Source organism: Marmota monax, unplaced genomic scaffold (assembly GCF_021218885.2).
Source record: "Marmota monax isolate L192 unplaced genomic scaffold, Marmota_monax_Labrador192_F-V1.1 WCK01_AAM20220418_F8-fsc00099, whole genome shotgun sequence".
Classification (NCBI taxonomy): Eukaryota; Metazoa; Chordata; class Mammalia; order Rodentia; family Sciuridae; genus Marmota; species Marmota monax.
Genome location: NW_026692126.1, coordinates 1,775,695 through 1,798,731, shown reverse-complemented (window position 1 = coordinate 1,798,731; position 23,037 = coordinate 1,775,695). Strand labels below are relative to the sequence as shown.

General features: G+C 43.4%; 2 protein-coding genes across 5 annotated transcripts in view; both read left to right on the top strand.

Moving 5' to 3' along the window:
• The first annotated feature begins 300 nt into the window (after window positions 1–300).
• Window positions 301–13,191, top strand: Tmem183a (transmembrane protein 183A). Its single transcript, XM_046463759.2, has 8 exons — window positions 301–504; window positions 693–782; window positions 1,596–1,763; window positions 3,660–3,819; window positions 4,885–5,065; window positions 7,476–7,556; window positions 9,543–9,698; window positions 11,163–13,191. The coding sequence occupies exons 1-8, from the start codon at window positions 396–398 to the stop codon at window positions 11,346–11,348; spliced, it is 1,131 nt and encodes a 376-aa protein (XP_046319715.1). The 5' UTR covers window positions 301–395; the 3' UTR covers window positions 11,349–13,191.
• A 1,285-nt stretch (window positions 13,192–14,476) lies between these two features.
• Ppfia4 (PTPRF interacting protein alpha 4) overlaps window positions 14,477–23,037 on the top strand; it is a 50,629-nt gene continuing 42,068 nt past the window's right edge. For all 4 annotated transcript variants that reach the window (XM_046463747.2, XM_046463739.2, XM_046463735.2 and 1 more), the window contains exon 1: window positions 14,477–14,631. The gene's annotated coding sequence lies outside the window, so the exon portion shown is untranslated. The remainder of the gene's footprint in view (window positions 14,632–23,037) is intronic.

Genomic DNA, 23,037 nt, shown 5'->3' with positions numbered 1-23,037 from the left:
CTGGGTGTTGAAGTGGACTTGGAGCGTGGGTAGAGGTGTTAGCAGGAAGAATTCTGGAGACCAAGATGTAAACTCATATTTCTAATCAACCTGGGTGAGAGTTTAGGGTCTGATACACCAAACACTTCATAGGAAATAGTGCTAAGAACGACACCACTCAACACAACAGTAGTCCATACTTCTGGAACCCAGACCTTGCCAGAGCTGAGGGCGCCCGACGATGACGTTTCCTTGGATCAGGCGGTGATTGGTTCCCATAGAGGGGCGATGACCGCCAACGAGATTTGGAGCCCGAGCCTAAGCCATCGCGAGAGCAGCGGCCTCGGGTGCGGGATGGCCGCGGAGCCAGCCGGAGCTGGCCCGCGGCTCCGGGCACCTGCTCTCCAGCTCGAGGCATGGCCCGGGGTCCCGGCCCGCTAGGTCGGTCTCGCCCCGACACGGTCGCCATGCCCAAGAGAGGAAAGCGACTCAAGTTCCGGGCCCACGACGCCTGTTCTGGTCGAGGTGGGCGAGGAGGCGGCGGTGCTGAAAGATCTGGGGCTGTAGGCTGGGAGGGGACTGGACCGAATGGAGGCGAGCGCTCGCCTGCCGGAAGAGGGAGGGGACTGGGGCCGGGAACCTACAGTGAGCAGGTCTTAGTGGGAAAGATTGACGGGAAGGCCTTTACCTTGAGGGTTGGTACTGTGTTTCAGTGACAGTGGCGGATTATGCCAACTCGGATCCGGCAGTCGTGAAGTCAGGACGGGTCAAGAAAGCCGTCGCCAACGCTGTTCAGCAGGAAGGTAGGCTTTCGGTTAGTCCATTTATTTTATACCCAGGTCTTGAAGACAGAACTCATGGTTTTAATTCCTGGGATTCTCTGTTTTTTGTTTTTTTTTCTTTTTCTTTTTCCTGCAGTTCTTTGGGCATCTTTCCACAAACATGTTTGCTCTCCTCCCTGTTTGTTCTTATTTTGCGGGCAGGGTGCCAAGAATGGCAGTTTTTGTAGATAAAATATTGTATGTCTGTCTTTGCATTAAAAACGACAACAGTAACAACTTTGGTACTCTTCATTAGTTTCCACTGCTTTCTTCTTAGATATTAATCTCTTTGCTGTAATTCACATATATTTTACTTTGCAGTTTGCTTCCTTGTTTAATAACCTTGGTGTGGTGTGTCTCCCCCTCCTCCCCTTTCTCTTGTTTTCAAGCTTTTTATTCATGGGTTGAATTGTGTTTTATGAGACATACTGTCTAACCCAAGACAAGGGTTAAATTGGATCCAGTTCCTCTCCAACACTGCTTATCAGAATTGTGTAAATAACAATAGAATTCACCTTTTGCTTTTATCCTGCAGGGTTCATAGTGGAGGAATTGTGCATTCTCTTTTTTCCAGGGCTGAAGTTAGCACTTTTAAGTAGGGAATCCTGCAACATTGAACTCAGTTTGCCTATTGCTTTATTATATTTTTGTTGTTAAAATTTTAAAAATTTGATTTCATTTTGCGATCAGTTTTCAGCTTTTTTTCTTACTCCCTCCCCATGCTGATATCTTTGTCAAGCTGTATTTTTGGATGGTACTGGGTACCATCTCATTTTCCCCATTTTTTCCTTTTAGTAAAATCTCTTTGTGGTTTGGAAGCCTCCCAGCTTCCTGCAGAGGAAGCTCTTTCTGGGGTTGGTGAGTCCTGTGACATCATCGACAGCAGTGATGAGATGGATGCCCAGGAGGAAAACATCCATGAGAGAACTGTCTCCAGAAAAAAGAAAAGCAAGAGGCACAAAGGTACAGAGTTTGCTTTCTTTGGGCATTCCTGTCTTTGGTGATAATTGAAGCGGTCATTTTCTCAACACCAGAGGAGATCAAAGTGGTGATCCATCGGGAAACTGAGTTTGGAGAAAACCTGGCTCTTAATAAGATCTTAATAGTGGGATAATACCTGTTAATAGATCTGGATTTTTAACTTTTGTCTACATTTGAGAAGAAAGAAGACTGATAGTAGCCATTATTGAGAACATTAAAAACATGCATTTCTAGATTTCTGAATGTGTGAAGGAAGCTGAGGTGTGACAAAAATGTTTTCCAAATATGTGGATTTTACATAATCAGTTTTACTTTAGATAAAGTTAGATATTATCATGGACTTCTAAGTACTGTGCAGTTATTAATGTCTGCTTTATAACTAATAGGTACTGTGGAAAATAGAAAAGTGTATGATGGTTATGTCTTAAAGGTGGTAAGACCTTTAAATGAAACAGAAACTAATGATATATAATGTGCCAAATCATTAGCCAAATTCCCACATTGTGCTCTAGACTTAATGAATCAGATTCTCTTGGGGTAGAGCTTAGAATAGCTATTGTTAAGGCCAAAGTGGTTCTGATGATCAGCTAGGTGTAGGGGAAGCTGAGAAGTAAGAAATGATTTGTATATTTTTGGTTTCAGATCTACCAGAACTTTCACCTCTACTTGAGAATCACATAATAGATATTTATATTTGTTGAAATCTGTTGAAATAATCAGTATATTAAAGAACTTATATTACTTTGCTGTTATAGCAGGAAGCAGCCTTGGGAAGGTGGTGGAGGGGCTTTTTACCCAGGAAAGAAGAAAGCTGCTTTTAGTTCTATGATTATGGCTGAATTAAGGGTTAGTCCTTGGTGTTAGTCCATATACATATATCTTTGTGGAGTGTGTTTGTTACTTGAACCTGAGATATTTAGTGGACTCAGGGTCAAGAGAAGTAACACTAATAAAGTCTGAAGCAGGAGGAGGAGGTAGGAATATCTTATCAAGGAGTGACTAACTACCCCTGGTCAGGATTATAGGCCAAACTGGCAGTGAAATAAGGAAAAAACAGAAAAAAAAAAGAAACATGTTTACAGGAAGTTATTGAGTACACACTGCGCTCATCTGTTTTTTTTTTTTTTTTAATTTAGTCTGCACTTGAAGTTTCCTCATGCCATTTAAAATCAATTTTGTTTTTTACATGACTGAACTGAAGAAAACATTTGGTCGATAGGGATTGCAAGGAAAATCAAAGTCAGGGTTGAAAGTGCAAAGCTGGAATTTGGAGTCAACAGAACCTGAATTCTGTTGATGTTGCCTTGGTGTCAAGGCTCTGTTTTCTTATTACTAAAACGGACACAATAAGTCAGTCACGACAGCACATGCCTATAATCGCAGTGATTAGGGAGGCTGAGGCAAGAGGATCACAGATTCGGGGCTAGCTTTGGCATTAGTGAGAACCTGTCTCTAAAAGGACTGGGCTGTAGCTCAGTGGCACAGTGCCCATGGGTTCAATCCCCAGTACATAAAAAAAAAAAAAAATCAATAAAATAGGCACAATAATATTTTCCTTATTTCTGTTGAAAATTTACTAAAGTTGAATGATATAATGTACGTGAAAACACTTTACAAACTTCAAAATAATATGTAAGTATTTGTTTTACAATGGCTTGAAGAATGAGGCTTATTCACTCAGGCAAAACTTTTCAGCAGTAGAAGTTTCAGGAAATGTTAACCCTGAGGGGCTTCCTTGAACCTATTTAAACCCTTTTCTTAACTGTGCAAGCCCTGAGAGAATTGAAATGATTGCGTATCTTTAGTTATATGTGCAATAGAAAATCAAAGGTTATTGTGTTTTTTTTTTTTGTTGTTGTTGTTGTTTGTTTCTTTCAGAGGACCTGGACAAGGCTGGAGGAGAAGAGTATCCCATGGATATTTGGCTATTGCTGGCCTCCTACATCCGTCCTGAGGACATTGTGAATTTTTCCTTGATTTGTAAGAATGCCTGGACTGTCACTTGCACTGCTGCCTTTTGGACCAGGTTGTACCGAAGGTGCGACCACAGAGAGCTCACTCAAATTTCTCTGTAGCTGATTGCATTGCTGTTTGTGATTTGGAGCTACTCCCTGGATGGTGATCTCTTTTCACTTTCTCTCCTCCATGTCTGGTTATGACCCAACTTTGGACTCTTTGACCCCTCTCTAGTTTAAATTTAACATTATGAATTTATTCAGGTAATTGTCTTGCTTACAGTTACCTTCTTCACTTTTTTATCTTTGTTTAGCAAGTCTTGCTTCAGGTCTCAGAAAGAAATGACTTTGACTTTTCCTCTGATGTTTATGTTAGCTAGAATATTCAAAAGCTACAAATGGCTACCTGTTTATCTTTCCACTGGATTAGTTGTTTCTTAGATTTTTTCAAGTTACCCGAAATTTTCATGTAGTTTTTGTATTTAATGCTGCCCTATATAAAATCGTAGTGGTGAGGAGTGAGTAGATTGTATGATTAGTAAAAGGGCTAGCTTTTGATGCAGGGTGTGGAATTGTAGTGGAGATTGTAAATAGTCTGTAAGGTTGTGGTTAGAATGGATGTTGAGATAGTGTAGCAAGCAGGGAGTAGAAAACCTGTTGAGACTTCGGACAGGGAAACCTGATGGCTCTTCCATAGGAGAGGGTTCCCCTGCCCCTCGGTGCTAGGGATTGAACCCAGGGGTGTTTTACCACTGACCTAAATGCTGTCACTTTCTTCCTAAGTTACTGGGGATGGCTTTGAACTTAGAATCCTTCTCTCTCAGCCTTTTGTGTCTCTTTGATTATATGTGTGTACTACCGCTAAAGTATATTATTCTTTTGTCAGTTCAGAGACTTGCTCTTTTGTAGAGTGAAATAGGATTTAAACTTTTAAAATGGGTGAAAAAGTACAGGATTATAAGCTGAAGAATCAAAAATCATTGCAAAGTTGAGATGGTGATTTGTATGTATATGAGCACTGGGACTAGCTAACTACTGGCTGATGGAATAGTGCAGTGGCGTTCACATAGAGACCAGGAGTCCTAGGAGACTGATGTAGAGCAGGAGAGACAGCCAAATGTTGGTAGGAGTAATGTGTCATGTTTCAGGCACTACACGCTGGATGCTTCTCTGCCTTTGCGCCTGCGACCAGAGTCAATGGAGAAGCTGCGCTGTCTTCGGGCATGTGTGATCCGTTCTCTGTACCATATGTATGAACCATTTGCTGCTCGAATCTCCAAGAATCCAGCCATTCCAGAAAGCACTCCCAGCACATTGAAGAATTCCAAAGTAAGTGAGAGTTTGTGTTGGGGTTTGACTAATAGACTCTTGTATGGTAGTCTGTTACTGTGGCTTATTTTCAGCTTCTCTGATGGGGAGGGCTATAGGTCCCAGGCTGCTAGAGGACTAATATAAACTTATAGAATTCAAAGAGATTTCATTTCTCTAGGATATTCCTGCTGTGCTGGGCTGGCTTGTTATCTTTACCTATAGCTTTCTTGTGCTTTTAGTGTATTCCTTATTCCATTTTAATTTATTTTCATGCATTGTACATTGGACCACTTTAGATACGATGGTTTTGATGGTTTGGGCTAGGAAGAGTATAACTCAAAAGGTAGATATATGCTATAATTTTTAAAAGGTGCTTAAATCATGATATAAGGACATAACCTGAATAATTCACATACTTTCTCTTTCTAATGTAATCTTGACATCTGGGATTCCCTTTATTATTCTCAACCTTCTTAAAGGATTCTGATGTAGATTTCTTTAGCATTTGCTAAGTGCTCAGTGCTAGGCTGTTGTTGGGCTCTGTGGTAGGTTGTCTCAGAGACCATCAGTTCCTCCAATTCATAAACTTTAGGGCTCTAAAATTATATATGTTTTAGGCTATTTTTATCTCAAGGTTCTCCCAGTATTTTATATTCATACATTGTATTCAAGTTAGTGGCATTCTTCTGATTAGTAAATAGGTCTACTAGTCTTTGGTACATTCTTTCCTTTTCTCCTCCCTGATGAAATGTCTAGTGAAATCACCTTTGTCAAGCTAGACTAGTATAGTAGATCTGATTATGCAGGCAAGTTGATGTTTCAACCCTTTTCTTACTCAACTAATATCATGTCTAAATTTCATCTTTTGAGGCTATAGCTAATTTTTATTATTCCTGTTCCTATCCAAAGTCTGATGTTCTATAGCACTTCCAATTCTCTTGTACTTTATTGTCATAGACATTAATGATTCTTCACCCCTAGCTTAGCTCTAGGGTGATAATATTCTACCTGAAACATTTGAATTAAAAGGATACTATTGGTAGTATGTTCCCCCCTAGGCTTGAAACTGAGGTAGACAGGGCCACTGGCTGAGCTCAATTTAATATCATGCTAGCTGATGGATTTAGGGCATGAATAGCGTGCTGTGTGAGTAGAATTTCACCCAGCAGCTGCTTCTGCCTGTAACATGAGTAGACAGTTTATCAGTTCACATTTACAGTGCCCCTTCCCCCAGAAGCATTTGATAGTATTAGACTAACTATGAGGAGGTGGGGAATCATCCCAGGGTTAACCATGCTAGGTGTGAATTAGTTGCTGGGAGAAGAGCAGCATTGGGCAAACTCCTCATGCTTGACACATCTTAGCGGCTCCAGTGCACAATGCAAGTGCTACTGCTTAGCTTCTGAAATACCTATGTCTTCATATTCTTAGCACTGTATATTAATTTTTAAAAAGTAGACTATGAAAAGCCAAAGTGGAATGAAAACCAGGATCTTAATCTAGTTAATATGCCCAGATCATCTGGCTGCTTCTTTTGTGCCATATTAGAGATCTTCTGAAGAGGGTGTGGGACCTGAAGTGGCAGGTGTCCCATGCATGGCCTTGCCATTAGTGTGTCCACGATCGCATGGCATTTAGGGAGTTGCCAGCATGTCTAAAGGAAGTTGTCCCATGTTCCTGGACTCCAGCTTTTCGTATTTGATCCCCCTCTCTCTCTTTCAGTAGCATAGCTTGTGTGGGACACTGGAGCCGTTGTGATGGCAGCAGAAGTGTTTTCCCCTTAAAGCCAAGCCCATTATTTTTGATGGAACAGCAGGACGTACAGGGCATGTCTGAAGGGCAGGACGGCGGACGACCCACCCCTTATCCCCTGGGAGGTACCTCACTTCTTGTGCTTAACCCTAGCTGTAGCTTGACTTTCATCAAGGGGTTCACTCTAGACTGAATTTAGCCCAGCTCTGTGGTTTCTACCAGCTCTCTGCTCCCAGAAGATCCTGAGCAGCTTGCTCCTATTATAGGGCCGGCTCTCCTTGCCTGCCTCATGGCCTTGTTATCATCTTGCCTGGTGGCTACTCACTGCCCTTATATTTTAACGTAGAGCAGTGGCCTGCTGAATCAGAAAATGCCCCAGTTTCTAGACACCGTGTTTCTGTCTTTAAAGAAGAGAACAATAGGGGTTGATCTCAAATAGCCTCTGAGGTTGACATATTGGTCCCTCTTCTCCTTATTGAACAGCCCTGGGGTTGTCTTCATGTTGCATCAGTGTCAGGTTGGGGGTCTACCTGTGTCTAGGTAAAATATCAGCATTAGGACTGGTTGGCTTTAGAGTTGTCAAACAGAGAGGTTTTTTTCTGATTATTTTTTGTTACCTTACAGTGTATTTTGATGTTTTCCCCCCTTAGTTTGTTTTATTTTTATTTTTCCATAGTGCTTACTTTTCTGGTGCAGAAAGATTGTTGGGAACAGACAGGAACCAATGTGGGAATTCAACTTCAAGTTCAAAAAACAGGTATGTGATGTTTCTTTGCTTTGTCATTCAGGTAATATCTTCAGATGAATTTCACTAAGTATCTTAATCCCTTTTTGCTATCAAAACAAAGTGCCATAGACTAGGTAATTTTTGAAGAATGAAATTAACTTCCTCACAGTTTTGGAGACTGGGAAGTGCAGGATCAAGGTGCTTGCAGGTTCTGTGCCTGGCAAAACTCTGTTTTCTCTGCTTTCAAGGTGGTGCCTTGTTGTTGCATCCTTTAAAGGAAAGGGACCCTGTCCTTATATAGCAGAGGGTAGAAAACCAAAGAGGTTGAACCCAGTGTAAAGCCTCTTTTGAAAGGGCCTTCATCCCATTTATGAGGGAGGAGCCCTCATAACCTAATCACTGCCTAAATCCTACCTCTTACTACTATTGCAGTGGAGATTAAATTTCAAAATGAACATTGGAGGGGCACAGGCATTCCAGCTATAACACTAGGCATGAAATGACCTTATTACAAATCAAATAGTAGGACTGGGGATATGGCTCAGTGGTAGAGTACTTGCCTGAAATGCACAAGACCCTGTGTTTGATCCCCAGAAATGCCCCCCCCCCGCCAATCAAATAATATACACCAAAACTTAAATAATACCCTAAAAAGAAAAAGGAGGAGGAACTATTTTATATTGAAAGATAAAGGTGACAACCTAATGCAAAGAGTAAACCTTGAGTGGCTTCTGGACCAGAGAACAAAGAACTATAGAAGACATTTTGGGGGCATTTGCAGAATTTGAATATGCTGTTAATTTTCTTATGTGTGGTAATGGTATTGTGATTATGTATAAGTGTCTTTATTCATGCTGAATTGTTAAGGTTGGAGTGTCTGTTACTTCCAAAAGGCTTTGTACTCCATCCTTCCCAAAGTATGTATGTGAGGGAGTTGGGAAAGTAAATATGGCAAAATATCCAATGGTGGAGTATATATACTTTAGTATACTGTACTTTTCTATATATTTGAAGACTTAAAAAGTGAAAAAGAAAAACTTACTATAATCATACACTGAACTTATGTGCTTAAGTTTTCTTTTGTTCAAACATTTGTAAACAACAAAAATTAATATAGTTTTATGTTCAAGATAGTTTTGGGGAAGCCCTGAGGAGAGAGTTTGCCAGAAGGCTTTTTATAAAACATGAACATTTGTTCATTTTTTTTCTCTGCATTTTGCTTAAACTATAAGATCTTGGCTATCTTGTGGATCTGTTTTGTCATTCTTTTCTTATCCTCAACAGCTGCATTTTAAAAATCTCTCCTCTAGTTAATAGCTCACTGGTAAGACACATTACAAATATAGTTAGTTATCCCTTAATGATGGCAGGTGGGTTATAGATAGTTCTTAAAGTAAATCATATTTTCCTGTTTTTTTCAAAAACATGGTTCAGGGGAAGAATTTAGCTCCCATAGTTCACAGTTAGAAAGATAAGATGCTTAAAATCTATGAAACCTGTTAGACGTTGCTAAAGTGAACCATGGGAGTTTTCTGGGAGGGGACTGAGGAGCAGTGGAGAGATATAACTAGAAGCAGAGACCACAATTACTGCAGGAAAGTGAATACTTGTGAGTTCTGAGACTTGGGAATCTTTGGTTTAATGGCATCTGCTCTAGGAGGCCACTTCTGCTTCTATCCCTTTTGTGCATCAGATATTCTTTTTTAAGTTCGATAAGTCACAAGGAGTTTGCAATCTTTCAGACATTATAATGTCTCTGGTAGAGACTTTAAGTTTCTATTTGTCTGGTGGCAGGAGTACCATCTAAATGAAGCATAAACCCGTTGCTACATTTGCTCATCCAAATATATTTTCCCTTTTTGCAAAGGGCAGATTTTCTTTGATCTTTGCATAGAAAGCAATAAACATAACAAGAGGAGATAACAGAAAAGTATCGGCTGTTGGATTTTCATTGATGGACTTTTAGAGAAATAAATATTTCCTCTAGGTCATTAGATTAATTTTGGTTCTCTTCAGTCCCCTAGATTAAAGAGCAAATGTATGGAACGATTGCAGCCTCCCATTCAGTATGAAGATGTTCATACTAACCCAGACCAGGACTGCTGCTTACTGCAGGTCACCACCCTCAATTTCATCTTTATTCCAATTGTCATGGGAATGATATTTACCCTGGTAAGTGGAGACTCAGGATTTCATCCACAGCTCTTTTATAAACTTTTGCTAAATTTAGAGTTTAAAAGAGATTTGTAAATTCAACCAGTGAGAAAAAAATACCTGAAGAATAATTTATAAAAATTTGAAATTAGGCTTGTATATTAACCAGATAGTTGGGGATTAATATATATTAGAATATGTTGTTACTTATTGTTCTCTCTAGATCAGGGAATGTTTTGCATTGTTATGTGTGTGCAATGATCATTATGACTAAAAGAAATAATGAGGAAGCCTGTGCATGCACATTGTATGTAAAGACTGCGAGGCATGCATGTGGTTTCAAATGGAACATTAAGTACAGGGTGAGCAGCTCTACCTTTGTGCAGTGCTCTGGCTAGTCAGCATTTGGCTGAGAATCAGTAAACAGTGTATGTGCCTGTGTCTTAATTTTTCCATGTTTTAAAATATTTTAATTGGATTGGCAACTGGAAAGTTTGTGCTGTTTATCTTTTCTGTGTTTGGGGCTTATGTTCATAGATAGGCAGACTTCCCCTCCAAAATGAAAATATATTATTTTTTGAATGGTAAAAAATAATGCTTCATGTAAAGAATTTAGATAATACATAAATATATTGAGAAAGTAAAGGTGACTTAGACTTCCACTGTCTTGTAACTGCAGTTAACCTGGAAACTGTTTTTCTAATGCATCTGTTAATGTTCATGTATATATCCTTTCTCAGATAATTTTGAGTAATTGAGATTATGTCATATATGCTATTTTTGATGTAGGTACTTTTCTCCTTCCTCTTGGTTAAGCCATATTAATGACCTAGTTATGTATTCACATTCCATATCCTTCATATTAATTCTATATAGAACTACATATGCATATTTGGAGATTTTGTAGTTTCATTTTACAAAAAAAGGGGATCAGGTTTATGTTTCATGCATCTTCCTTAATTTGTTCAATGTTATCTAAATCCCTTCAAGTCATCTCTTACTTGACTTTAATTGACTTTGATATGTGTGTGTGTGTGTATGTGTACTAATTTATTCAACCATCTGGAAGACTTTTTTTTAGCCTAGTTTAAATATATGGAGCTGAGAAGACCTTACACATTTGTAATCCCAGTAGCTTTGGTAGGATTGCAAGTTCAAAGCCAGCCTCAGCAATTTAGCGAGGGCCCAAGCAACTTAGCAAGACTCTGTCTCAAAGTGAAATATAAAAAAGGGTTGAGGATGAGGCCTAGTGGTTAAGTACCTCTGGGTTCAATCCCTTGATACCAGAAACCAAAAAAAAAATTTTAAAAAGTTAAAATTACCCTTTTTAAAATGTTTTTACCAAGGTGTTGATGTTATAACTTAGAGATTAATGTTGCAACCTAGTCAGTATAAATTATTTCTGGACTGTTTCATTTCAGGGTGAGTCAGAGGAAACCAAGTTTTTTTGAATTGGGTATTAAATTTGTTTTTCTCTTCTAGTTTACCATTAATGTGAGCACAGACATGCGGCATCATCGAGTGAGACTGGTGTTCCAAGATTCTCCTGTCCACGGTGGTCGGAACCTGCGCAGTGAACAGGGTGTGCAAGTCATCCTGGATCCAGTGCACAGCGTCCGACTCTTTGACTGGTGGCATCCGCAGTATCCGTTCTCCCTGAGAGCATAGTTACTGCTTCCCATCCTTTGGGGCAGCCCTGAGTCTAGTCCATAAGTAATCAGATTTCAGTTTGAAGGGGATGGTTCTGTTGTATATCTGATTAGTAATGCATATGCTCTTTTGGTTCCTGGGGCTCCTATTATTGGAGGGAGAAGGGTTGAATCAAGAGGAAAACAACTATGGTTTATAAACATATTTTAATGTAAAATTTGCATTTGAAAGGAGAAACCTGGCCCTGTTTTCTGTGTTAAATCCCATTTGGTGCTATTGAGTTTATTGTTCTATATTCTTTCATCCTATTGAAAATGGATGATCTTGCTCTAGGGAAAAATTAAACTCTTAAATCTTCAAGCAAGAAAGTTTTCCCTTATGGATCAGAGGAACAGAACCAGAGGCCTAAAATTGTTATAACTACTGCTTCCAGTGTAGCTGCCCCTCAAATTCAAGTGAATATTTTCTCATCTCCCTTTACCTTTCTCCAGAAATAAAACAGGTGACAGGGTTTTCAGAATCTTACAAGATCAACTTGTGAATCTTTCTTTTAAAATAATTTTTGGATATTTATTGCATAAATACTGTTTTGCCAGTTTTGGGTTTTAGGGTTCTTTTTTTTTTTTTTTTCCTTCCTTTTTTGCATGAGGCTGATAGTGATAATGACTTTGTGCCCTTGGTGGGATACTAGGAACTTTATGTAGTATTCTAATCCTTATAGTGTTGCAAGGTAGGTGAAACTATTTCTAGTTTATAATTGAGTAAATGAATTGGTGACTTACCCAAGGCTATAACTGCCAATAACTGGGCAGAGCTAAGATCTTTTTTTTTTTTTTTCCTGATCCAGGTCTTTTTTGCTATGCCACAATTTAAAAAGTCAGTTTCATTTTTTCTTATGGTAGATAGTGGTGAGAATAGGCAGAATATAATAGATTTAAAGGTATAAGGTTGAGAAAAATTTGATCAGCCTAAAAAGTATATAAGATTGATGAAATAATCTTTTAAATATGTGTTTTTTAGTAAAATATAAACTAACCAAGAAAGTTATTTCAGGAAGGATAGTGGCATTTTCATTAAGTTATTAGAAAAGCATTTATTATGCTAAAGATCATTTTTAAAAAATGTACTGCATGTTGAAACCAGCCTCTTAAACCATAAGCACTTAGTAACTTTGCTTTGCTCTGCCCTGCACTGAACTGCTTCTGTTGTCAGGCCTCTTGTCCAGGTAGAGATGCTAATGTCTTCCTGTTGAGCAGAGGACTTGCTATGGCTGGTGTACTCTGAGAAGAGGATGGTGGGTGACTTTTGTTTTTGCTAAGAAGATAACCTTGCTGCTCCCCCACAACCCCTATGATCCAGGGAGCTGGATATTGTCAAGAAGTGGGCATTAAGATGACATTTTTAAACTTGAAAATTCTGTGGGGGAGATATCATTAAGAGCCAAATATCTAAATTAGCATTTTTTTTCCCCTTACCATCTTTCTTACCCTCTGCTATTTAAAGAATATTCTTAGGAAGCATCTGCCTTATATGGTTACTAACAGCTAGCCTTACCCCACATTGAGGGTGGTACTTAAGCTGTTCATAGATAGTGAGCCTGGGTCAGTGAAAAACAGAATTTGGGTAAAAACAAGCCAAAAAAATAAAAATAAATCTAAGAACAATAAGCACCTCGCAGATCTCTACAATCAAAAGTTACCTCTTTGTGGCAGAAGGAAAGAAGCACAGTCCCTAGTTCCCTAAACAAAAGACGCCATGGAGTGGGAGGAAGTTGTTCTGGTGGATTGTGTGTCCCCCATTTAGGAGTTACCTTTAAAAGGGGGGTGAATAAATTCAGCTTAATAATTGTGTTCTGATTCAACTTCTGAGTTTTTGTATCAAACTCTATGGTATAATGATAGATACACTTTGCATAATGTCTCTGCTCTTCTCTCATCATCTATTCTCTCATAATGGACAAGCCCTTGGTAAATGTGTTATAGTTGGTTATGATGGCTTCAGCCTTCCTTTGCATTGGCTAAGTTGCCTAGCACAATTCACATTTTGTTGGTGAAAGGTTGTGAAGTCTTAGGGATTTCCCTTGGTAAGAACTCCAGGTAGAGAAGAGTTGGAACTTTCTGGACTCTAGGTTAAAAAATGCTTAATACTCCCCTCCACACACACACCTACCTACCTCTCTCTCTCTCTCTCTCTCTCACACACACACACACACACACCCCCACCACAATTTTGCTCTGAGGATCAAAGTAATACAAATTTAGCTTTAACACCCCCCCCCCAAATAAATTGGGATTACTCAGATTTTCTTGCCTTCTATAATGTAAGGAAACTAAGCCAAGTGGCAAATATATTGGGGGAAAAATAATAAGTGAAAAATTGTGTCACTGATCTCAACTACAGTCTTTGCTGCTGAAATAGGATGTGTATATATCTATAAATGCATGTGTACACATTGCATGTATATAAAAATTCTTCACACTTCTAGCAGTGCTTACTGGATATTTGTAAAGGATTGAGTAGGCACTGTGATGAAACTTAACAAACCAGATGGAAAAGATGCATTAATAGCCACGGGGTGTGAGGGAGGTGTGGACCGGGTTAGGGAGCAATTCAGGAAAATGGAGAGGTTTAGCTATAGTTGTCAAGTCAGGAATTTTGGCCTGAGTCAGTTTTCATACTATGTGTATGCAATATACAAACACTTCATTTTATAGTAACAGTGTTAGAACAGGCAGATGTCCGAAGTCAAGTGACACAGTTTACTTAAGTGTATACTACGAAATGTATATGGATTTCAAGTTTCTTAACTTAAAAGGATGGGAGAGAGCAGGTGTGAAAGGTGATAACCACTGTCAATTTAGGGAACAGATTGTTACCGAGGACAGGGGTGAGTTAAAAGACAGGGGTTGGGGATGTTTGCTGCACTGACGGCCCTGAGACCTTACTGCCGCCAGGTAAAACTGGCACTCGGCCACCTCGCTGGCACTCTCAAGGCCGAACCAAGATGGCGCACAGCTTCAAAGCGGCGCCCTAGTCACGCGCCAGGACCGCGGAGCGCCCGGAGGCGGGAGGCGTGGTATTGGGGGGGAGGTGGCCAGGCCACGCCCCTGGGGGTGGGGCTAGGGTATCGCGGGGGAGGGGGCGGGACTTCGAGGCAGGGCGCTAGGGTGGCGGAGGCTGTATCTACCTCCGCGCGCGCTCAGTTTTCTAGGACGTGTCTCGTTGCCCCGGCCGGGGGCGGCTCCCTGCTGCCTCCGAGCCGAGCTGCCCGCTGCTGGGCCTTCGGCGATTGCAGACAGAGGTGAGCGCCCAGAGCCCGAGCTGGGGGGAAGGATGACTCTTATTCCCAGTTCCAGCTCCCCTCCACAGTTTGGGGAGGGGGTCGCTGTCTAGCGCACCTTGGGAAACTGTCCCTTTTTACTCTGGATGTGTCTGCGGAAGGCGCAGATACTGTTTCCTCCGCCGCCCCTCACCAGTGTTTGCAGTGCCCTGTGCCCTTGGGGATGAGAATGGGGGGCGATGCCGATTTGCAGGGAGGGGGTGGAGTTCGCCCTCCGCTCCATCGTCTTCGCGGGAGGAGGGCTCAGTTGGCTAGTTCCCGGGTGGGAACTGGGTGAACTGATGCACCCTCATTTCCCCTCCGGGAGAATCAGAGAAATAGCGCTCCTCGGCTTGTTGGCCAATCACTCCTTGGGGCAGTCTTTTCTCAGGGACAGAGGTCTTCGCGTTTCTGGGGGTCTTAATCCTTCCCGCGTGCTTCATTATATCCCTTGTTACTATTGCCAGCTCTCCATTCCTGGAGCTGTCAGTCTTAAGCTATGCCCCAGATGCCCCCATCTCCGCAGTGCCAGGGCGGTGGGGTGGAAAGAGAGGCCAACAGGAGGCCTGGTGGGGGCGGGGATGAGGGTGGGCGCAACAGGAAAAGACAGCTGGAATAGAGATTCCTGAACTGGGAGGGTGCGATGGGGAGCTGACTTTTGTCCACGCAGTAGGGATGTTTTCCGATGCAGATCTCAAGGTTTTTGATGGTGGGTAGGAAGAGAGAGATCGGGTTGGAGGACTTGGAATGGGTGTGGGTGGTTTTCTTGAGAAGGAGGAGGGATCTAAGACAAAGTGCCACTAGGTGCTGATGTCACCTTTAAGGAGAGATATGTTGGTAGTATTCATTGAGAGGTAGGGGAGTTGAGGCTTCTGTTCATTTCTTCTCTGAGGGGAGCAAGTGATTAGGAAGGAGCCTCTGCTTAGCATGGAGATCCCCCTCCTTGTGTGATCTTAAGAGGTCTTTTCAGGAGCCAGGTTGCAGGGACTTCCTGTATTCTTTACAGAGTTGTTGGTACTTTGTTCAACATCCATCGAACATTGGTCCAGGAACCATATTAGATGCTTGGTCTTCTGAAGGCAATTTAGGGCCATGGAGCAGCTGAAAGGTACCCAATGTATGCACAAATATTAGGTACTCTGTTAACATTCCCCTCACACACACATTTTAATTACATTGCTTTTGAATTATCAAAAGACAGAGCCTAACAGGATTCCAACCCTGGGCCATCCCTACCACTATGGGTTGTTCAGTCCCAGGGGAGTTGCCTTAGAAAAAGGACAGCTTGAATGATTTCCCTTGGTTGTTTTCTTAGATTTTGTCCTGTGGTCTAAGGAGGTTGCTTGAGATAAATAGTATCTGAAAGTAATGAGATGATGGATAGCCCAGTGGTTATTGGGTGCCTCTCTGCACAGTGGGAGACACATCTCTGGAAGATGGAAAAGTATGGGGGAGGGGGCATGGAGGGGAAAGCTCATCAATGATATTGAGTGTGTGTTGTTGAGCATGTCATGTTGTCAGAGTATGAGAGGTCTGGCAGCTGGGTTTTAAAGGAAGGATGAGAAGGGGCCAGGCAGGCATCAGACTTTTGAGTCCCCTGGTGAATTGATGAAACCTCAGAGTTGGAAGAGTTATCAGGGATTGTCATGGGTCTGTTCTGAGCCTTTGAGGATAGGAGGGCTAGAACTGGGGGGAGGATGAGGAGTTGGACTGTGGTGGCAATGACACAGGTGTGAGGACTCAGGAGGGCCAGGCAGCTTAGTGTCAAGGAGGGTTTCAGATATCTGGGAGCCAGCTAGTACCTTCTTATGCCAGGGATACTCTCTCCTGGGCCTTCGGCTCAATTTTGTTGAGTTGGTAGAGGAGCTGCTCTATGAACAAGAAGTGGTGACTGTCTGGAGTTGTGTGTGTGTGCATGCATGAGTGTGAGTCTGTGTGTGTGTATGGGGGGTTACTGGAGAAAAAGAGTTAGGAGCAGGGAAGACTGAGGGAGTTGAAGTTGCTTCAGAACCTGGGTCCCAGGTAGGGAATTGAGAGAAATGGAAGGGGGGAGTGGGGTCAGAGGGAGGGACAAGTGTATATTGCAGCCACATGAAGTCACCATCTGTCCCCCTCTGGCCTGCTATCTCACTGACCTATAATTAGCTCTGGAGGGCATAAGGTGCTGGCTCACAGGAACGTGGCACTTTGGATGGCCAGCGGAGTGAAGAGTACTCACAGGAACTGTGATCCTACGCCAAGGACCATATGCCCAGGACTAGGGCTTCTCTGAGTACTCTGCTTGGAAGGGGGCTGCTTCTAGGTGACCCTCCATATTTGCTGTATTGAGAGGGACCTGGAGGAACCAAGGATATCATTGAAGGTTGGGCTTGTGGGGGGAAACAGTAGTGGTGCAAGGAGCTCTAAGTGAGGAGGGTGTGAGGACCAGCAAGACCCTCAGGACTCCCTATTCACTGCCTGTCCTTGCCTGGCCACCGCCTTGCCACACAAACTAATTGCTGCCTAGTTCTTTGTCCTGCCTGCAGAGAGGCTTAGGTGCTGCAGCCTCAGGGCCTCCTTCAGGTGTCTTCTGTTCCTCCAGAAGAAGTTAGCTGTAGCACAGGGCAGCTGCTTGCCTTTCTGTTTGGGGCTGAGACCTTGGCTAGGGCCACTTCCTTCTCAGAGCTGGTAGAGAAACTGCTGCCAGCTGATTCAATTGGTTATATTCCAAGTGATGCTTAGCACTGACCCCCAGGCTGGGCCAGAGACCATATTTGTCCTATGCTCCTCTGAATTGCTCTCAGATGATTACATGTGTATTTGTGTTCTCCCAAGTAGCCCATGAACTTCCTGAGGATGGAGATGTATCTTCCATATCTATAATAGTGTTGGATTCATGGAAATCACTCACTGAGAGATTGTTAGATTGAATTGTCTTCACTCAGGTCCCTTGAGCTCCATGAAACAGGGCCTACTTGCAACTAGAAATATTTAACCTGGAGCAGAGAAGCCTCGGGAGACCCAGTACAGTGCTATTATATCTCACTGGGGGAATTAGATTCCATAGTCAGTAGATAAGATCCATAAATCTCTCATAAAGCATGGTCTATAGGTTTAGGTTTATAACCCTAAACAATATATATAGTATACACTTAGTATATATATAGAGAGAGACTTAATATATATATGTGTATATATATAGATAATATGCATTCTTTGTTAATTATATAAATATGTAATATATACTATTGGATGATAATTTTAAATGGAGTACATATGCCTGATATGATTCTGTAGTTCAATGTCAGATGAAATAGCTGGTTTGCATTTAGAGGCCCTTGTTGCTTTTTTCACCCAGCCAGCAGAGTTGAATTCTCATAAATTGAACACATACCTGAGTGCCTTCTTGGTTATTATCTTCAAATAGATAACCATCATTTCAAAGATAGGGAGATAGGTTTCCATGTGATTTAAGAAGAACTTCATTGTAACAATGAGGCTTCCTCATTGAGTAGTGAGGTCCTTACTCCTGAGGGATGGTCAACTAAAGACTCAGCTCTCACAGATGCTGTGGCCACCACTCCCACACACTGTAGGGGAATCTGTAGTTCCAGGTGGGGGTTAGGTGGGGGGAGCTACTGGATAGAGGGGTCCTTGGCTGCTGCTTTAGAAAAATGACTCTTCTTCTCCGCTGAGAATAGAGTAGTGGGGTACTGGATAGTAGGGCCAGGCTCAGGGCTTGGCCTGTGCTGGTCCAGGAGATTGAGCATTCTGGAAGATGCAGGGGATGACCCCAGCCATCTTGCATGGATGTGGAGCAGTGTATCTTGATAGGAGGTGGTAATTAAAAGGGTGGGCTGGGCCCAGGTCCATGACCTCAGCTTTCATTGTGCCTGAAACTTTTGGCCCTGATTGGGACAGAGCACCTGGAATAAGTGGAGTTTTCTTTTATTCCTGTTCTTCCCTCCCATCCCTCACACATTCTCATAGAGGTTCAAGACCACTCATGCACTTTCATTATGCACAGCAGCACGCTTTCCTGATCACACCACATGTACACACAAGCTCTTGTGGCCCCCTGAGCACACACAGTCTCAAGACTCTGGAATGCACATACTTCTTTGACCCCATATACTCTCTTTCCCCATGACTGTGCACACACACATTCTCAAGACTACAGTCTGATGTGGTCATGAGCCCTGACATAGAATTGTGACCACACACATCCACACACTCTCACAGCCATACACGCCCACCCACTTTCATGCACACACTCTCCAGACGCATAGCCTAACACACACACACACACACACATTATCTCTCTCTCTCTCTCTCTCCCCTTCTTTTATAACCACATGTATACACCATGCCTTCCCATGGCCCTATACTTACATGCTATGTGGCATGGATACACATTGACCCCACTCACATTCTTTCTTTTTATAAACACACACACACATACCACACACACTTTTGTGACCACATTCATATGCATATTTTATGACACCCACATTTCTCAGGGCAGTTGTACTCTGGACCTTTCATGCCCTGGCACCTGTCGGCACTCTGGCTGAACTGTTTTCTACCACATGGAACCGCCCAAATCTGTCCATCTAATGCAGTGACTTCTTAGCAATTATTTTTTTCAACACCCAGAGAACCCTGTGTAGTAATTGTCCCACACAGACCCCTGGTTTTGAAAGATTTTTAGTCTCCAAATATACCACACTTGCTACTTTTGTTTCTTCTTTTGCAAACATTATTTGAGAAAATTCGTGTTAGTTAGTGGCTCTGATTAGTAGAAGATGGCTAGGGTGACCATTCTCTATGATGTACATTGAGTAAAAGCTGTGTGCTGTGTTCATGGGTGCAGCCTCATGTCTTGGCTTGATCTCCATGAGGCTTTTAGAGTGTGGAAAATGGTTGGTGACCCTGGTGCTATCTGTAGCCTTCCCAGGTTTATGGCTCTAGTACTCTGCCTCTCTGAGAGAACTTATGCTTATTTTAAGGAGTGGCATTAGGTGGGTATACTGAGTATTTCTGTAGACAGTCCTTAAACCAGGGATTATCTAACCTCTTTTTTAGATTTAGAACCTTTTTTATACAAATGAACCCTTAATCAGATGTAAACTAACATATTTGAAGAAAACTAACATATTTGAAGTCGATGGAATTGAAGTACAAGAAGGGAGTTCCAAGCCCTTTGAGTTTGTCACACTGCTTCACCCTTTTCTTTGCCCCAGGTGCTTTGTCATAGGCCAAGTTTGTGAACTGTGTCTGAAGTTAAGGAGTTGTATGATGTGAGTGTCAAAGAAGAGTGTCTGTTTTGGAGGGGCACAGAAACTTTTAATCCTCCTTTCCCCATTGGTCTTTTTTTTTTTTTTTTGGTGTGGGTGGGGGTACTGGCAATTGAACTCAGGAGCACTCAGCTACTGAGCCACATCCCCAGCCCTATTTTTTGTATTTTATTTAGAGACAGGGTCTCACTGAGTTGCTTAGGGCCTCACTAAGTTGCTGAGGCTGGCTTTGAACTCACAATCCTCCTGCCTTAGCCTCTCGAGCTGCTGGGATTACAGGGGTGCACCACTGTGCCTGGCTCCCCATTGATCTTTGATGTTAGCCCTCTCAGGGTGGTACAGTGAGGGTGACCGTTCTGCTAGGTGTGCCAGGGACAGACCAGTTCCCACCTGCATCCTGGTGTGGTTGTTAAGCAGTGTCTTCTCCACCCTCGTCTGGTTTGGAGAGGGTGCCCAAGTGATAGGCTGTATCTTGGGAAGAGTGGCCCGTGACTAACTCCCGGGGAGCAGCTGGAAAGATGAGCTTCGTAGACTCAGGTCCAGAGAGCCTGTTGGCTGAGCAGATACCTCCTGTGTTCACCTGAATGTGCCAGGCATCAGGCGGACTGAGTGCCAGGGCTGACAGCTGGTGTCATCCTATACTTTGGTCACCTCTCATACTTCTCTGAACTGTTTCTTGTCTGTTATCTCCTCTGAGCATCATGTCAACCTGTGAGGCTGCTGAAGTTGTTGTGTCCTTCATTTTCCAGATTTGGAAATCTGGTCTAGCGAGGCAAAGTGCCATTGTGGGGTCCAGAGAACTAGATGCCTTTAAAGGGATTTGGGGCTACCCATGAGAAACTCTAGGAGGAGATTTTCCAAGACTATTCTCTGGGAATGGCATCCTGTAGCCAGGTGGACTTTTGATTTTCTTATTGTGTTTAGAGTGGGCCTAATCTTGAAGGCTCGGGCATACTTGGGTGCTAAGAGGTAACACAGGACATTGAGTGTCTATTGGGCACTGGTTTAAGCACTTTATGGATGTCAACTCCAGTAGTTCCCCTGCCAGCTACCTAGAGGGGCTACTATTATTGCCCGCATTTCACAGAGGGGTAACTGAGGCTCAGAGAGGGCAAGTATCTTCCCAGGGTCACACAGGGAGTAACCTGTGTCCAGGCCCGTCAGCCCACTCCAGAGTCTGCCTTTCAAGACAGGATTGGCTGCAGCTTGCTCCCAAGAAGCTATAGTTTTCGGAGGGCAAGTTGAATGGCCCTGTTCCCAGGCCTTGAGCCAGGGTTTCCTTTTCTGGAGTTCTCCTTCTTTGAAGTTGTTCAGGGATGAACTTCCAAAAATCACTGTCACATGTATATGTTCAGTTCCATTCATTAGAGCATCCAAAGCGAAGGAGGCGCGGTTGTTCTTACCCTGGAACCTGGAGTCTGCAGGTGAGATGATGTAAAGTTAGACAAGTGCCAGAAAGAGGTGATGTTGGGACAATGAAGGGCACATCTTGTCTACTAGAGGGAATCAGGAAAGGCTCCGTGGAGGAGGTGGTGTTGAGGTGAGCTTAGGAGGACTGTTCAGGTCATTAGGTTGACATGGAGATGGAAAGTGGGCCAGGTGAGGTAAGGACTTGAGCAGAAGGTGGGCTCTGGGAGCATGTGAGTGAGCTGGGCTGGGGAGTAGCTGGGGAGAAGCTGCGGGGGAGGGGAGGAGTGGGGCTTCTTGGGGTCGTGTGTTGGACAGAGGAGGAGAAGCTTCTAGGTAAGAGGGAAAGGGATGGCAGCCTGAGGACATAGGCAACTGGGCTTCAGTGCCACTGCTGGCTAGTGTCTGAATCCACGGGGTGCAGGGAGCAGTGGCTTTGGGGAACGTCTGCCTCTGTAGTACCTGCAGGATGTGGTGGGTGGGGGACTCAGATGGCTCACCGTGGTATGTGACCAGCTGGGGTCGAGGGGAAAAATTTGGGTGGGTGGATGGGGCCTTGGAGATGGGTCACTGCTAGTAGGGAAGTAGCCACCTCATGAGGTGACAGAGGCCTGCCCCCAGGCTTGTGGAGGAGAGGAGGAGGGATGGCCAGCTGTCCTCTGGCTGTCATGACCCTGATGAGGGTAGAGAGGGCCAAGGTCCAGAAGCTTTGGCTCCTTGGAGTAGACATGATGCCCCAAGTCATCTCTGCTCTCCCTCTTCCTCCACCCCTTACCCCTCTTTGGAGTCACTCAGACCAACTGAATCCTAGGTCTTCCCTTTACCAGCTGTGGAGACCTGCTTACATGGCTTTGAGTCCCATCTCTCACATCTGTGAGATGGAAGAAGGATTACATCTTCCTTGTAAGATTAAAATTACTGATTAAAATCAGTAGAAAGATGTCAATGGTTGACATCGGTGGCTCGGTGTGGGCACATGGTAAATATTGATAAATCATAGCAGCGAACATAATCATTATTATTGTTCTGTTACCTGCCTCTGTCCTCTCTCCTCAGGTCCCCACCCTCCTCCAGCAGAGGTATATATGACACTCCTCTTTTGCTCTTAGCCCTGAGGGCTCCCTCTTTGCCCAGCTCATGACCTACTCACACTTGAGCACAGCTACCTGCAGCTTTGCCCTGTCCTTGGGCCTCCACAGGGGCCAGCAGCCTCATGGTTGCCATGCCCACTCTCAGTGGTGGGGCCTGCCATCTGGTAGGATGGTAGGAAGCCAGGCCTGTGTGTGTGTGGTCAGCCAGGGTATCAGACCCAAGTGCCCGTGGCTTCTGTTTGTTAGGAAAAGAGGGGGTGACACCTGGGAAACCTTTTGCCTTTCCGTGTTAATAACGTCAGAGGCCTACTTTTTGTCTGATCCCTCCACCAACACACACTTACACCCACTCGCTCTCAAGCCCTCTTCCGTGGTTTCACAGCCTGCCCACACTCCTCCCCACCAAAGCCCTTTGCCTGCTTTGGGGGCTGGCATCTTGTGCCTCCTCATCAGGACCTGTGAGTGTTACTTAGAATTGTGCAGGAGTTGAGGAGGCTTCTGCTAGCCTGAGATGATAATTGCTCTATTTAAAGATGGCCCTGGAGCCAGAAGAAGCCAGGTGTCCCCATGTGTCTGTTGCAGAGCTGCCTTATGCTCAGTGGCTTGTGCAGGGG

Excerpts from the sequence above, each read along its gene's own strand:
- Tmem183a (XM_046463759.2), top strand. The coding sequence starts at position 396 with ATGGCCCGGGGTCCCGGCCCGCTAGGTCGGTCTCGCCCCGACACGGTC. Across the intron at positions 1,764-3,659 it reads GAAAAGCAAGAGGCACAAAG|AGGACCTGGACAAGGCTGGA; the intron begins GTACAGAGTTTG and ends TGTTTCTTTCAG. Across the intron at positions 5,066-7,475 it reads GCACATTGAAGAATTCCAAA|TGCTTACTTTTCTGGTGCAG; the intron begins GTAAGTGAGAGT and ends ATTTTTCCATAG.